Below are 14,182 nucleotides of genomic sequence, written 5' to 3'. Positions count from 1 at the left end.
AATACCTACATCGACATGACCGAGCAAGTTACAGGAGCTATCAAGCACGCAGTCATGGGTCACAAGAACGACAAGATTGACCAGCTCAAGGCCAACATGGTCGAGCCTAATGAGAACTCCCGAATCACCTCCGATTATGGTGTCAAGCAGAACAACACCGATCAATGGCTGCGCGTAGCGAGTGAAGACCAGACTGGTCCCTCGCTGTTGGAAGATGCTTTCGGCCGAGAGAAGGTATGCCACCAAAACCGAGCATTATATCTTGATCTCATTCTAACCTTTCACCAAAGATCCACCGATTTGACCACGAGCGCATCCCCGAGCGTGTTGTCCATGCCCGCGGTGCTGGCGCCCACGGTACCTTTAGACTCTTCGAGTCAGCCGCCGATGTTACCAAGGCTGGCCTCTTTACCGACACATCTAGGGAAACACCCGTCTTTGTTCGGTTCTCGACTGTTCTTGGAAGTCGCGGCTCTGCCGACACTGTCCGCGATGTCCGCGGTTTCGCCATCAAGTTCTACACCCAAGAAGGTTCGTCAACACCAAATCCTTCCACCTAACCAATGCGCAACCCCAATATACTATCCTCTATCCTCTATTCAGAAAGCTAATGATTTTCAGGCAACTTCGATATCCCCGGGAACAATATCCCTGTCTTCTTTATCCAGGATGCTATGAAGTTTCCCGATGTTATTCATGCTGGAAAGCCAGAACCAAACAACGAGGTTCCTCAAGCGCAGACTGCACACAACAACTTCTGGGATTTCATGTTTGAGCACCCAGAGGCGACTCACATGCACACATGGGCCATGTCTGACCGAACAATTCCCCGATCCTACCGCATGATGCAAGGTTTCGGTGTCAACACCTACACTCTCGTCAACGAGAAGGGCGAGCGCCGGTTTGTCAAGTTCCACTGGACGCCCGAGCTTGGAGTCCACTCACTTGTCTGGGATGAGGCCCTCAAGCTTGCTGGTCAAGACCCTGACTTCCACCGCAAGGACCTTCAGGAGGCTATCGAGAACGGCGCTTTTCCCAAGTGGAAGTTTGGTATCCAGGTTTTGGACGAGTCTCAGGAGCACGACTTTGACTTTGATATCCTCGATGCCACCAAGGTTTGGCCTGAGGACCTCATCCCCGTCCGATACATTGGTGAGCTTGAGCTGAACCAAACAGTCGATGAGTACTTCACCCAGACCGAGCAGGTTGCTTTCTGCACTAGTCACCTTGTTCCTGGTATTGGACACTCAGACGACCCTCTTCTCCAGGGCCGAAACTTCTCTTACCAAGATACTCAGCTCAGCCGACTGGGAACCAACTGGGAAGAGCTCCCCATCAACAAGCCAGTCTGTCCTGTCATGAACTTTAACCGTGATGGTGCCATGCGACACACCATCACCAAGGGCAAGGTCAACTACTGGCCCAACCGTTTCAGTCATCAGCCTCCTGCCACAGAAAGCGAGGGTGCCTACGTCGATTACGCTGCAAAGATTGTCGGCATGAAGCAGCGAACACTAAGCAAGAAGTTCAAGGACCACTTCACCCAAGCTCAGCTTTTCTACAACTCTCTTTCCGAGATTGAGAAGTCTCACGTCCAAGCTGCCTACTCCTTTGAGTTGGACCACTGTGACGAAGCTATCGTCTACGAGCGTTTGACGGAACGCCTCGGTGAAATCGATGGCGATCTTGCCAACACTATTGCCGAGATGGTTGGTGGCAAGAAGCCTGCCAACCCCAAGCCCAATGCCGGAAAGAAGGCCAAGAACCTGAGCCAACTTGACTTTGTCCCTGAGACTCCTACCATCAAGTCTCGACGAATTGCTATCATCATTGCTGACGGCTACGACCCTGTCGCCTTTAACGCGATGTACGGTGCCATCAAGGCTCAGAGCGCTCTCCCCTTTGTCATTGCTCCCCGCCGAGCACCCATCTTCTCTGCCGCTGAGGATTCATCTTCGTCAAAGGGCATCTTCCCCGACCATCATCTCGAGGGACAGCGTTCTACCATGTTCGACGCCATCTTTGTCCCCGGCGGTGCCAAGTCCATCGAGACTCTGTCCAAGAATGGCCGTGCCCTGCACTACATTCGCGAAGCCTTTGGTCACCTCAAGACCATTGGCGGCACTGGCGAGGCCGTCGAGTTTATTAACAAGGCGATCCAGCTTTCTGAGGTGGCTCTGTCCTCTACTGACGGCAGTGGTGTCGTTGACAGCTACGGTGTCGTTACTCTCAAAAATGCTTCGCCTGACACCCTCAAAGAGATTGCCACCGTTGCTTCCGACGCCAAGGGATTCCTGGAGAAGTTTGTCTACAATGTCAGCTGCCATCGCAACTGGCAGCGAGAGCTGGATGGTCTCAGCACCATGGTGGCGTACTAATGAATTTACGGAAAGATACCTTTTAATGACTGTTGAAATTGCCGAGTTAGCATATTAATAATAACACTTTTTCGTATAACGTTTTGTCTCGCGACTGGTCTGAGGCAATGCAAGCTCGAGTTAATTATGCCGTGATGCTGGTCACACGGTATTCACGGGCGGATTGGGGATAAACTTCACGATACGGCTAGAGCACCATTTTAACAACCACCAGCGTGTGACAAAAATAGCGTCAAATATTGTTCCCGGTCAATAGACCACAATTAAACATCTTGAGTTCTTTTTTAATCTGTTACTTGCGGGTTTCTCGGCAGAAGCGGCCCCAGTTTCGACGTCATCAACGTCATCGACAACTGCATCATTCCCTGCTTAATCTGGCGTCACTCAAAGAGTACAAGCAATCAACGAAATCTATCAGGGTTTAAAAGAATACAGTGGCCAGCATTCTCTTCTCTTCCATCTCATTCCCATCCCAATTCAACCGCAAAAATGCCTGGAGAAGTGATCGACCGACCAAACCCTGCTCCATTGGATAGCTCACTTCCAGGTGCGGTTCTGGACCTTGCAGCAAAGGCGCCTAAGAAACAGCTAGATAAGAAGATCGCCCAGTCGCTTAATGATTTTCAGCATGCGGCGTGTTACATTGCGGGGTGTAAGTTATTGCCAGGGTATCATTGTATAGAGCTAATATCAGTCTAGCTATGATCTTTTTGAGAGATAACGTTCTACTCGAGAGAGAGATCAAGACAGAAGATATCAAGCCTCGATTGTTAGGTACGTAAATTTCCATTCTTGGTAATACCCGGCTAACATTCGAAGGACACTGGGGAACATGTCCCGGTATCATCCTTGTATGGTCTCATCTGAACCTTCTTATCCGCAACCATGATCTGGAGATGATCTTCGTCATTGGACCCGGTCACGGCGCTCCTGGTGCCCTTGCATCGCTCTGGCTCGAGGGATCTCTCGAACGGTTCTTCCCTCAAAAGTATGGCGTCAACAAGGATGGCCTGCGAAACCTCATTACCGGATTCTCGGTTCCTGGCGGCTTCCCCAGGTAAGACATGTCTACGTTCAAGTCGTCGCAGCCAAGCTAATTTGACAGCCACATTAACTCTGAGACACCGGGATCCATTCATGAAGGTGGTGAATTGGGTTACTCTCTAGCTGTTTCTTTTGGTGCAGTTATGGATAACCCAGACCTGATCGTGACCTGCCTTGTTGGAGATGGTGAGGCTGAGAGCGGCCCTACTGCAGCGTAAGTCAGCCCCAACGAAGTATATCATCTGCTAATTTTGTAGTGCCTGGCACTCTATCAAGTACATCGACCCCGCCGAGTCTGGAGCCGTCATTCCCATCCTCCACGTCAACGGCTTCAAGATCAGCGAGCGCACCATTTTCGGATGCATGGACAACAAGGAGCTCGTCAGTCTTTTCTCCGGTTACGGTTACCAGCCCATCATCGTGGAGACCATCGAAGAGATTGATGCAGAACTATCTGGTGTACTCGAGTGGGCTGTCAGCGAGATCAAGAAAATCCAGAACGCCGCGCGAGACGGAAAGCCCATCGTCAAGCCCCGCTGGCCCATGATTGTTCTCCGAACACCCAAGGGCTGGACAGGTCCCAAGAAGGTTGACGGAGAGTTTATCGAGGGATCCTTCCGCTCACATCAGATACCTGTTCCTGGAGCAGGTCAGGATGGGGAGCATGTCAAGATTCTCCAGGACTGGTTGAAGACTTATGGTACTGACCGCCTGCTCAAGGACGGTAAACCTGCAGAGAGTATCACAGACATCATCCCCCAAAAGGACGAAAAGCGACTCGGACAGCTGAAAAAGACATATAACCCACACCAGCAGCTGCAGCTCCCTGACTGGAAGTCTTTTGGCGTGGAGAAGTTGTCAGAAAATAGTTGTATGAAGCAGGTTGGCAACTTCTTGAACCAGGTCATCAAAGAGAATCCCAAGAGCTTCCGCATCTTTTCTCCTGACGAACTAGAGAGCAACAAGCTCAGTGCGGTGTTTGAGAATACTGGTCGAAACTTCCAGTGGGACGAATTCTCGCGTGCTCAGGGTGGTAGGGTTATTGAGATCCTTTCCGAGCACTGTTGTCAGGGATGGATGCAGGTAAGAGTTGCGAGAATACTAGATAAAATATAGGCTAACTTTCATAGGGCTACACACTTACTGGCCGCACCGCGCTCTTTCCCAGCTACGAATCCTTCCTCGGCATCATCCATACCATGATGGTCCAATACTCAAAGTTCAACAAAATCGCTCGCGAAACCAACTGGAGAGGCGACCTCAGCTCAATCAACTACATCGAGACCAGCACCTGGGCACGTCAAGAACACAACGGTTTCTCACATCAGAACCCATCGTTCATCGGATCCGTCCTAAACCTCAAGGCCGAAGCTGCGCGCGTGTACCTACCTCCCGACGCCAACTGCTTCCTCAGCACTATCCACCACTGCTTGGGTTCAAAGAACTATGTCAACCTCATGATTGGCTCCAAGCAGCCCACCGCTGTCTTCCTATCACCTGACGAAGCTGCAGATCATTGTAGAAAGGGTGCTAGTGTTTGGGAGTTTGCATCCACTGATAGTGGAAAGCAACCTGATGTCGTGATTGCTGGTATTGGTGTCGAGGTGACTTTCGAAGTTGTAAAGGCCGCCGAACTTCTACGCGCTTTGATCCCCGATCTCAGAGTCCGCGTCGTCAACGTTACCGATCTCATGGTCCTCGCCGCCGAGTCACGCCACCCCCACGCCCTTAGCCGCGCCGACTTCCTCGACATGTTCACCGAAGACAAGGCTATTTGCTTCAACTACCACGGCTACGCCGCTGAGCTTCAGGGCCTTCTCTTTGGACGCCCTGGCCTGCACCGCATGACAGTCGAGGGATACAAGGAGGAGGGTAGCACGACTACGCCTTTCGACATGATGCTTCTTAACTGGGTTAGTCGATTTGACGTTGCCAAGCGTGCGCTCAAGGGCGCTGCCGAGACGAATGATAAGATCAAGGCTAAGCTTGACAAGACCTTAAAGAAGATTGATGATCGGGTTGAGGAGGTTAGAAGGTATATTGCTGAGAATGGCAAGGGTAAGTTGTCTCGAATTATTCTACGGTGTTCAGTACTAACAGATCATCAGACCCTGAGGACTTGTACGATATGCCCAAGTTTTAGACTTGTGGGATGAGATAATGGAGGCGGAATGGGGATTATCATTTTACGTTGTGTACTTATCTAATACTATAATAAAAGTTCTGACATGCGCCGTCGACATGGCCTAAATGGCTACTGTGTGGTAGAAAAGTAGACCTCCTAAGCCTTATGGTATAAAAATAAGTAGTCTAAGAAGCCTAGTCTAAGCGTCATAAACTGATCTACTGATTTTGTCTCTTATGCTGTTAGCGGCCAATTTCTTTTGATACCCTGAGGGATGGGTTCTTGGTGGTGATGAGCACAGCCAATCAAATGGCTCAAATCGACTCTTTGTAGACCATTCGGGCAATTTTGCATCTCATGGTGGGTCGTCAACAACTGGAGAGACTCGGGCCTCAGGGTATCAGAAAAGTTGGCTACTGGAAGCATAAGAGACGAAATTAGTAGGTCAGCTTATGCTATTTAGATTGTACCCTTGAGGTTATTTCTTTTTGTACACTAAGACTGGGTGGTCAACCTTTCTGCTACCCAGTAGACAGGACACAGGATCATGGAGAGAGTGACTACTGCAGGCAGTGTTTTAACAGAAAATGTTTCTTAATCTCAAACTACTCTAAGAAATACTGCTCCATAGAGACCCCAACGTTGGCATAGTTTGCTCAAGCTATGCCATACAACAACAGGTCCATACTAATGATGCGATTGTTTACATGCAACCACCATCTTGTTCATCCTGTTGGCAACTCAGAGGCTCCTGTCTGACATACCGAGTCCTCTGGCGTGGCCCAATCCGTTGCCCAATCCGTCAGGGTTGGGTAAGTTGGCCCAGGTGGCGGCTTCCTAGACTGCGCTGTTGTTTGGTGGACTGTTTCTTGAAATGGATTTGCGCGGCAGTGTGTTCCTCACGTAAACCTCGGACGATTTTAAACCGTATACTGGGCTTCCCATCATGTTACTCAGGGACAGATTTGATGAAGACCGCTTGATCAGATGATCCACGACCCTATCATGGAGGTCATTTGTTTCGTCATTTGTTTGGCCCTTTGTCCGGCCATTTGTTTGGTTATTCGTCTCTTCAAAAACCCCATAGCTGTAAGGGCTGTTCTTCTCTGATACCACACGACGGCTTTTGGATGACCTGGCCGTTTTCTTTTCCGTGATTTCAGATTTCTTCAGACGGTCCTTCCTTTGTTCCATTGTATCACCATCAGACTTCTCTTTAGATTCAGGAGTAGTAGGCGGAGATACAGGCTCGGACGATGGCTTTGAGGCAGGATTTAACAATGGCTGCCATATATGGTCGGGCAATACCTGTGAGACAGGATCGGAAGCTGGCTGTGCGGTATCCGTAGCTGGTTGTGCGGTAGCTTCGAGGAAGTCCTTGATTTTATCCTTGCGGGTATGCTCAAAGGCACTGTAGTAGAACAGTTGATAACGATCGTGTCGAATCTGCTCTCTGGTATGAGTCTTGCGCTTCAGCATCTTCATCTCATGAGCTTCCCATAGGGCTTCGACTTTGGTTGCGATGGTAAACGCTACCCGGGCATTTTGGTATGCCTCTTTGAACTCAGGTTGGATCAGGGACAATTCTCGGTAGATCTGAGATGCCTTTTCTGCATGGCCGACACCGTAGGGGTACAAGCCAAGCATTGAGTGGAGAGGAGCGCGGTGGTACACTGTGAGGTCAGGTTGGCGGAGCAAGAGCTCTTCGGCCATGATTTGAGCTGTTTCAAGATTTCCTGCTTTGAAAAGATCAAATACGACGTTGATTCTGGAATCTGCATCATCTATTGTGGTTTGGTAGGTTAGAAGACGTCGCAATGATGTTATCAGCCATACTTACTGAGCCGACGGGTAGAAGTGACAGGGGGAGTGCTGGCGGCCCACGTAGTCTCTTCCGGTGCTTTTTGGGGTGACTTGCTGAGTGATGTAAAGTAGGGAGACATGATTGTAGCGATGATGACCAAAACTGAATCAATGAGTAGTTGATGGAAGTTGTGTGTTGAATAGAAAATTGAAAGAGGGGGCAGAAACTTGGAGAGGTTTGAGTTTTGTATTCCTTCATTATCAGTGAATTTTAGAAAGGAAGCTTCTGAGCCACATCAACTGCCTCGAGGCAAGTCGACAAGAGTATTGAGTGCCACCTTCCTTTGTTGATGGCCTCAGGGTATCAGAAATATTGGCCGCTGAGACCATAAGAGAGAACATCTTATGCTACTAAAACTAAAGCCTTTAGGCTATTTATTTTTGTACCCTAAGACTTAGGAGAAGGGCACTTTGCTAGCCTGGGACAATCCGGATCATGATCAACTAAGGAAGAGTGTCGCCTCATTTTTTGTGCCTCGTCGCTTGAAACGTTTTGAACCTATGCTTCATGATGCCGCGAACGAACTCATTGACGGCTTCATCGATAAGGGCACAGGTTAACTTTTCTGCTACCCAGTAGCTGCTGAATGTGCACGCGGACAGTGGGAAGGTTCGTCTAATGCGATAATATTGTCTAAACTTTGGTATGTACACCTAAACTCCAAGGCTCCCAGTTTAACCAATTATTTACTCAACCCATCAGACTCAGGAGGTCCCTTGTACACATGCCTAGCATGTACCACGTACCAAACCGCCGACATGGCCATGAAGCCGAAAAAGACAACAACGGCATAGTTCATAGTGACCGCGTTGACAGGAATAGCAACAGGAAGGGTAAACAGAACCATCTCGAAGAAAATCCATGATAGAGCTATAATGTTGATGATCCATCCGAATCGGTTTCCAAATGTCCAGGGAGCCGTGTTGACGCCAGCACGGCGGGTAAGCATAGAGAGAGAAATAGGGATTGCGTATGATGCAGCGAGACCAATGACACCGACTGCGATAAAGGCGTTAAAAGCGGAGCTTGAACCAAGATAAATAAGACCGAGAAGCATTTCGACAACTGTGGTCAAGGTGAGAGCCATGATGGGTGTGCCGTGGCGCTTGTCAACCTTGGACCAAACTCTGGAAAGAGGAATGGCTCTGTCACGTGCGAAAGCCCAGGTTGTTCGAGAGGCGGCGACGGTGATGGAGATGGAGCAGAAGAGTGTCACGATAAGAACCAGGACGATGAGCGCCATGGCGCCGGCTTTGCTGCCTGTGACTCGGTAGAAGATTACAGGCAAGACTTGGCCGAGTGGTGCTTGGAGGAGAATTTCCAGAGGAGGAAGAGTGGCGCAGATTGGAATGACCTGGAAATTATTAGTGGCGGTTAGAAGAAAGATGTATTTATAACTTACAAAGAATAGACCTGCGATGCAACCAACAGGGACGCAAAGAGCCATGGCCCTAGGAAGCTTGACGGTAACATCGCCGCATTCCTCAGCCATAGATGTGATCATACCAATAGCAGAGAACCTTTAACATATTAGACCACCACTAAACACCATCTAGAAAGGAAACTCACGCATAAGCAGAAGGCAGAGCTCCGACCCAGAACCCAAAGTTACCCCATCCTGACAAGTTTGGATCAAAGTGTCCCTATGCCAGTCAGTCTACATGCATCACACCAAAACTGCAATACTCACAAGTGTGTAATCGGGTGAGTGTCTCCCATCTTTTGCCTCCTTTGACAGATAAACACAGGTGATAAAGATGGTAATACCCGTGAAAGCAGCACAAAACGTATCAACTGCTGGAAGAAACTTGTTTCCAAAGGCGACAATAACCCAGGTAAAGACGCAGAGACCGTAAAAGATGAGAACAAGCTTCCATGGCTGCCATTCGTAGTCGGGGAGGAAGATGCTGATACCACCCGCGAGCAGTGAAGCGAAGCCAAAGTTGACGGATAGCGTAATAGTCCAGTTTCCAACGAGCCATGTCCAGCCGGTTATAAATGAGAGAACTGTTCGGTATTGTGGTGAAGCGATTTGGAAGGACCAGTAGTAGGGGCCGGCGGACGTGGGCCATCGGGCAGCAAGTTCGCCGAGAGATATAGCGATGCATTCGTCGAGGATACAAACAATGATCCAACCGAGAAACATGGAGAGTTGACCACCGCCATAAACGGAATTGATGAGAGGTGCGCCGAAACCGTACGGGATCTAATACGTTTAGTGCAATTCTACCAATTTTAGAGAAACAAACTCACGGCAGCAATTGCTAGCGATTGGAAGAGCAGAGTGAACATGGACCGATTCCTTTGGAGCTCAGGCTTGTAGCCCAAAGCTGTGAGATCAGCAGCATCGCCGCTTTGAGAAGCCTGCTCGACATGTTTAGGCTCTGAATAGCCGCCAACGCTTCCTTTATCTGAAGCCGGACTCATATTGATGGAAGAATAACACAGTCGAGATGGTATAGAGAGCAGAACCTGTCTGGGACGAGAGAAGCGTGTCTCTGGACAGGACCGCGTTGTATTTAAATTGTGACGCCTCCATTGTAGTTACACCAACATGGGTTAGAGTCAATGAGATAGTCTGCGCCTGTTATCACGAGCTTCCTCGTCACTGCTGGGATAGCTTAGCCCCAAACGCCCCCATTGTTTTCCCCGGATTCTGGACAGGAGATTTTTACCTAGAGGGTGTTAGCCTGAAGAGCTATCGAGGGCAGGTTTTACCCCGCTCTGTGGTGTTGAGCCAATTGCTGATACTGGCAAGGGTTGGTGAAGATCCTAGGTCGCGGTAACTCAACCCTGATGTGGAAAGGCGTCGTTCTGGCAGATTGTCTGGTATGCTACCGAGGGCAGAGATAAGGAATCAGACCTCAGGGTATCAGAAACATTGTCCGCGAAGAGCATAAGGGATGAAATCAGTAGTTCATCTTATGCCGCTTAGACTGTACTCTTTAGGTTATTTATTTCTGTACTCTAAGACTTAGGGGGTCAACTTTTCTGCTACCCAGTAGTCAGATAACGGGCAGTGCAACAGTTGAGATGGGAGCAGAACAGGATATGTTGGTATCCATGCCCGAAATGGGAAATGGAGTTGACTATCGCCGACTCATCCGCGGGAGTGATATGGGAGATCAATGCTTGGTTCAGGCAAATGTCTAGTCATACAATTGGGTCCTTATCACGACAGTCGCGTGTTGAATTCATAATCAGATCCAATCGAGGGACCGAACATGGTATTGTCTCACTATCATTGTATAATCAGATAGCCTGCCGTAACTCCCGTGTCGAGATAATAGAACCAACATCTGGGCCACGATCAAACCATTGAAACCTGTCCACGATGATGTTTCGGGCTCCATCAACACCAATAACTGTTCAGCCATCGGGTCATCGCTCCAATTTTGGGATCTCTCTTATCTACCTCGGCGACTCAATACGGAACTCACTCTTAGACATAGCAATGGCTGAGGACATCCAATTAACTGCAGAAATTCAAGATAAGGCTGGTCAAGTAAAGAGCTAAGCGAAGTGGACTGTGTTAACTTGTCTAAACTGTCGTTGATATAGGGTAACAAACAAGGTCGCTTATTCTTTTACACTTCCAACTCAACAGCCACAACAGGACTTGTTTCAACCTTCACTTTGGTGACGACCGTTGTCTGTGTCGTTTCAATATGTTCCTGACGCTTGTCATAAAAGAGGAACACTTACCGTCGATGCCCGTCTTGGCATGTCTCCTCGCCAAGATTTCCCCACGATCAAGATCAGTCACGACGTGCGGGCTGAACAGCAACGAAACTATACCCAAACAAGACAAAAACTCCCGGCTACTCAGTACTATCTTGGAGTCCTGCGGGGTTTGATAGCGAGCTTCTGTGACTGCTGTGCTCACGAGGTCTTATGACGACTGGTCCACTAGTTTGGACAACCCTCAATGGTGAAGCACACCATCATTGCCCTTGGCGAGCTTATCTTGGCTAAACATAGGCCATACAGCTGGTCAAGATAATTTCCTCTTTCGTTCATGTTAACCTCGAGCACGCCTATCAACGAGCGCCAAGGCAAGCGAAACACGTTGCCAACCGGTACATGGGGATTGTGGCTTATCTCATTACATGGAAGGTATGTAATTGAGCTACTAATAACATTTATTCCCAATTTAGTAGTTCCTTCTATTGTGATTTGTAGAAATATACATTAATATCTGACTGGCCACATCGTATACTCCAGCCCCCATTTACTTTTCCTTGTCCCCTAATCTTTATATCCAAATTCAATATTGAAACTAAGAAGTGAAATGACGTGCAACTCAATTGCATCGTTGTTTAGTGTGTTCCACGGCCACCAGCATCATCAGTGTCCTTTTCGCCACGAATAACCTCACGAGTCTTGCCCCATTTGAAGTCATCAGAGTGGAAGAGAGAGTAAACCAGAATGATGATGTTCATGAACGGCGATGTGAACAAGTGCATAACGTAGCCCGCAAAGTATTGCAATCGCTCGAGGTTGTTGCGCGGTAGCCAGAAGCCGATGCAGAAAGAGTAAAGCTGTCAAACATTAGTCTTGTGTAGTAGTAATGGATGAGAGAGGGATGGAACTTACATAACGGAAAAACAAAACACAGATGAGACCCAAAAAGACGGGGTCTGACATGACTTCCTTGCCACGCTTGGCAAACACCATAAGTAGCTCGACAAAGGCAGCGATGATGAAAGGTGTGATGGCCCAGGTGATAACAGCGATGAGACTCTGGAGACGCTCGATAAGAATAATGCCAGGACGGAAGATCATGACAAACTCGTTGGAGATACTGCCCAAAGCCCAACGCTTGCGCTGAGACAGAAACACCTTCCAGTCCTGAGGCACAATAGTCATGGCCTTGGCGCGAAGAGCCTGAGCGGTCTGGCAGCCAGGGAAGAGACTAAAGATGATGGACGCGTGGATACTGTCCTCAGAGTAGTTACCCATGATGTGCTGTGTCATGATATCGTTGGGCTTAGGACAGTAACCGAATCGCTCGCGAAGAACAGCATCACCGAATGTAGCTTCATCAACACGGATGAGTTGACAACATCCAGGAAGACAGTTGACCTTTCCAGTGATGCGCGACTGAAACATACGTCGAAGACCTTGTGTTTGGGAGTACTCGACGGACTGGTACAGAGACCAGTAGCCCCAGTTGCTGCCGTCAAAGTCAACACAGACATGACCGCAAACACCAACAACCTTGGGGTTCTTGCGAATCTCCACAATCATCTCGTAGATGCAGTCCTCGTCAAACACAGTGTCGGCATCCATACCACAGAGATACGTGACGTCGTCAAGACCAGCATTGATAAAGTTGTTACCAATGTACTCGAACAGGTCATTGTTGAACATGGTGACCACGTTCTCAGAGCGCTGCTTGAAGTGGTACAACAGCGAACGCGCAAAGCAGAGACTGTCTCGCTTGCCCTGGTTGTAGCGCTTGCCGACAAATACGTAGGGGATGCCCTTGTAGAAACCAGTCTGAGTCTTGACGGGCATGAATAGACCATCTCGGGCACGGTATCCGTTCTCAAAGGTTCGTGATGGGCCTGGTTCGAGGATGTCTTGGAGGAGATACTCCTGGGTGGTCTTTTCCATGCCTGGGCCACGCACATTGCCATCCACGACGATAAAGATGACACGGGGATGGTTGTCGATATGCTTCTGCGCGATAAGAGAATCGAGAGAGCGCGTCAACTCCTCATAGGTCTCGTTGTAGCATGGCAAAAGTAGAACCATCTTCTCCGGCTCAGCAGGGATATTCTCCTTGGGTCGCCACCAAAAGCACAGCACTCGTGTACAGAACCAGTGGAGGATAATGCAGATACACATGAAAGATTGCAAGACGGTGTTGGAGCTAAGCAGGACGAGGAAGAAGTAGTACACCTGGTAGTACTTCCAACCGATATAGATGAGGGCGCCGTTGATACCAGCAAGACCGATGATGAGACTCCATTTCTGAAGACGGAGCATGCTCTTGGACATCTTCTTGAGTTCCTCATCCGAGTCCCAGCGTAGCTTGGCTTCTTCTTGCATGATGGACGAGGTGAAGGAGAGGTTCGATTCGTTGCCGTTGTTTGTGAGCCATGATGCATGGGTCATGCCCGACATGGGGGTTTGTGCACCGGGATGGAAGTCGCCATTGATGCCTCGAACGACAGACTACAAATTGTTAGAAACGGATGAATTGTGAGTGTAGTTGACGTGACTTACAGAGTCTCTCGACAAGGTCCATCCAGGTCGAAGAGGGGCTGGGGGTACTTGAGGATAAGAGGTTGATGGCCTAGAGGAGTCTTCTCCAGACGACATGCCTGGAACGACAGGCTTCTTTCCCTGCTGGACAGACATGTTTCCTCTCTCCGAGGAGGAAGACGATGTCCTGTGTCCACTGGTAGGCATTCGACTGGTCATGATGTCGACAAGAGGATCGAATCTGAAACGATTAGTGCATGAACAGTAGATACATATGTAACTAACTTACTGGGAACGATATCAAGACTGTAAAAGCCAACGATAGTAACGAGAGACAAGAGCGAGTGACAAGGCCAAAGACCAAGCAAAGGAACAATCCCTTCAACACTGATATCCAAGAAAAAGACAAGTGAGTGATGAAATGAAGCCTCAAGAGAGAGAGAACAGCAGATAAAACCGGGGGGGATAATGAAGCTATAGCACGATTCTCCGTCTACCTCAGCAACCAAAGTAAAAGAAAGGAAAAAGTTTGCCTCCCAGATCGATCCCCTGTCTAAA

At 48.9% G+C, this 14,182-nt stretch overlaps 5 protein-coding genes across 5 annotated transcripts; 2 read left to right on the top strand and 3 right to left on the bottom strand.

Annotated features, from left to right (window-relative positions):
* Window positions 1-15: 15 nt before the first annotated feature.
* On the top strand, window positions 16-2,454 carry FGSG_06554 (catalase; the record flags this gene model as incomplete). Its single annotated transcript, XM_011327863.1, has 3 exons — window positions 16-234; window positions 291-531; window positions 622-2,454. 3 exons carry the CDS (start codon window positions 16-18, stop codon window positions 2,376-2,378), a joined length of 2,217 nt encoding a protein of 738 aa, XP_011326165.1. The 3' UTR covers window positions 2,379-2,454.
* Window positions 2,455-2,867: 413 nt separating this feature from the next.
* Window positions 2,868-5,565, top strand: FGSG_06553 (uncharacterized protein; the record flags this gene model as incomplete). Its single annotated transcript, XM_011327862.1, has 7 exons — window positions 2,868-3,030; window positions 3,078-3,152; window positions 3,198-3,435; window positions 3,484-3,636; window positions 3,680-4,505; window positions 4,553-5,480; window positions 5,531-5,565. The coding sequence occupies 7 exons, from the start codon at window positions 2,868-2,870 to the stop codon at window positions 5,563-5,565; spliced, it is 2,418 nt and encodes an 805-aa protein (XP_011326164.1).
* Window positions 5,566-6,042: 477 nt separating this feature from the next.
* Window positions 6,043-7,490, bottom strand: FGSG_06552 (uncharacterized protein; the record flags this gene model as incomplete). The annotated part of the gene is made up of 4 exons (XM_011327861.1): window positions 6,043-6,110; window positions 6,312-6,384; window positions 6,451-7,331; window positions 7,388-7,490. The coding sequence occupies 4 exons, from the start codon at window positions 7,488-7,490 to the stop codon at window positions 6,043-6,045; spliced, it is 1,125 nt and encodes a 374-aa protein (XP_011326163.1).
* A 603-nt stretch (window positions 7,491-8,093) lies between these two features.
* FGSG_06551 (uncharacterized protein) lies at window positions 8,094-9,838 on the bottom strand (the record flags this gene model as incomplete). Its single annotated transcript, XM_011327860.1, has 5 exons — window positions 8,094-8,765; window positions 8,814-8,931; window positions 8,981-9,054; window positions 9,102-9,617; window positions 9,665-9,838. 5 exons carry the CDS (start codon window positions 9,836-9,838, stop codon window positions 8,094-8,096), a joined length of 1,554 nt encoding a protein of 517 aa, XP_011326162.1.
* A 1,892-nt stretch (window positions 9,839-11,730) lies between these two features.
* On the bottom strand, window positions 11,731-13,780 carry FGSG_06550 (uncharacterized protein; the record flags this gene model as incomplete). The annotated part of the gene is made up of 3 exons (XM_011327859.1): window positions 11,731-11,952; window positions 12,008-13,594; window positions 13,646-13,780. 3 exons carry the CDS (start codon window positions 13,778-13,780, stop codon window positions 11,731-11,733), a joined length of 1,944 nt encoding a protein of 647 aa, XP_011326161.1.
* Window positions 13,781-14,182: the final 402 nt, after the last annotated feature.

Source organism: Fusarium graminearum, chromosome 4, assembly GCF_000240135.3.
Source record: "Fusarium graminearum PH-1 chromosome 4, whole genome shotgun sequence".
NCBI classification, from domain to species: Eukaryota; Fungi; Ascomycota; class Sordariomycetes; order Hypocreales; family Nectriaceae; genus Fusarium; species Fusarium graminearum.
The sequence above is the reverse complement of the archived record's forward strand: the minus strand, read 5'-3'. Positions and strand labels throughout refer to the sequence as shown.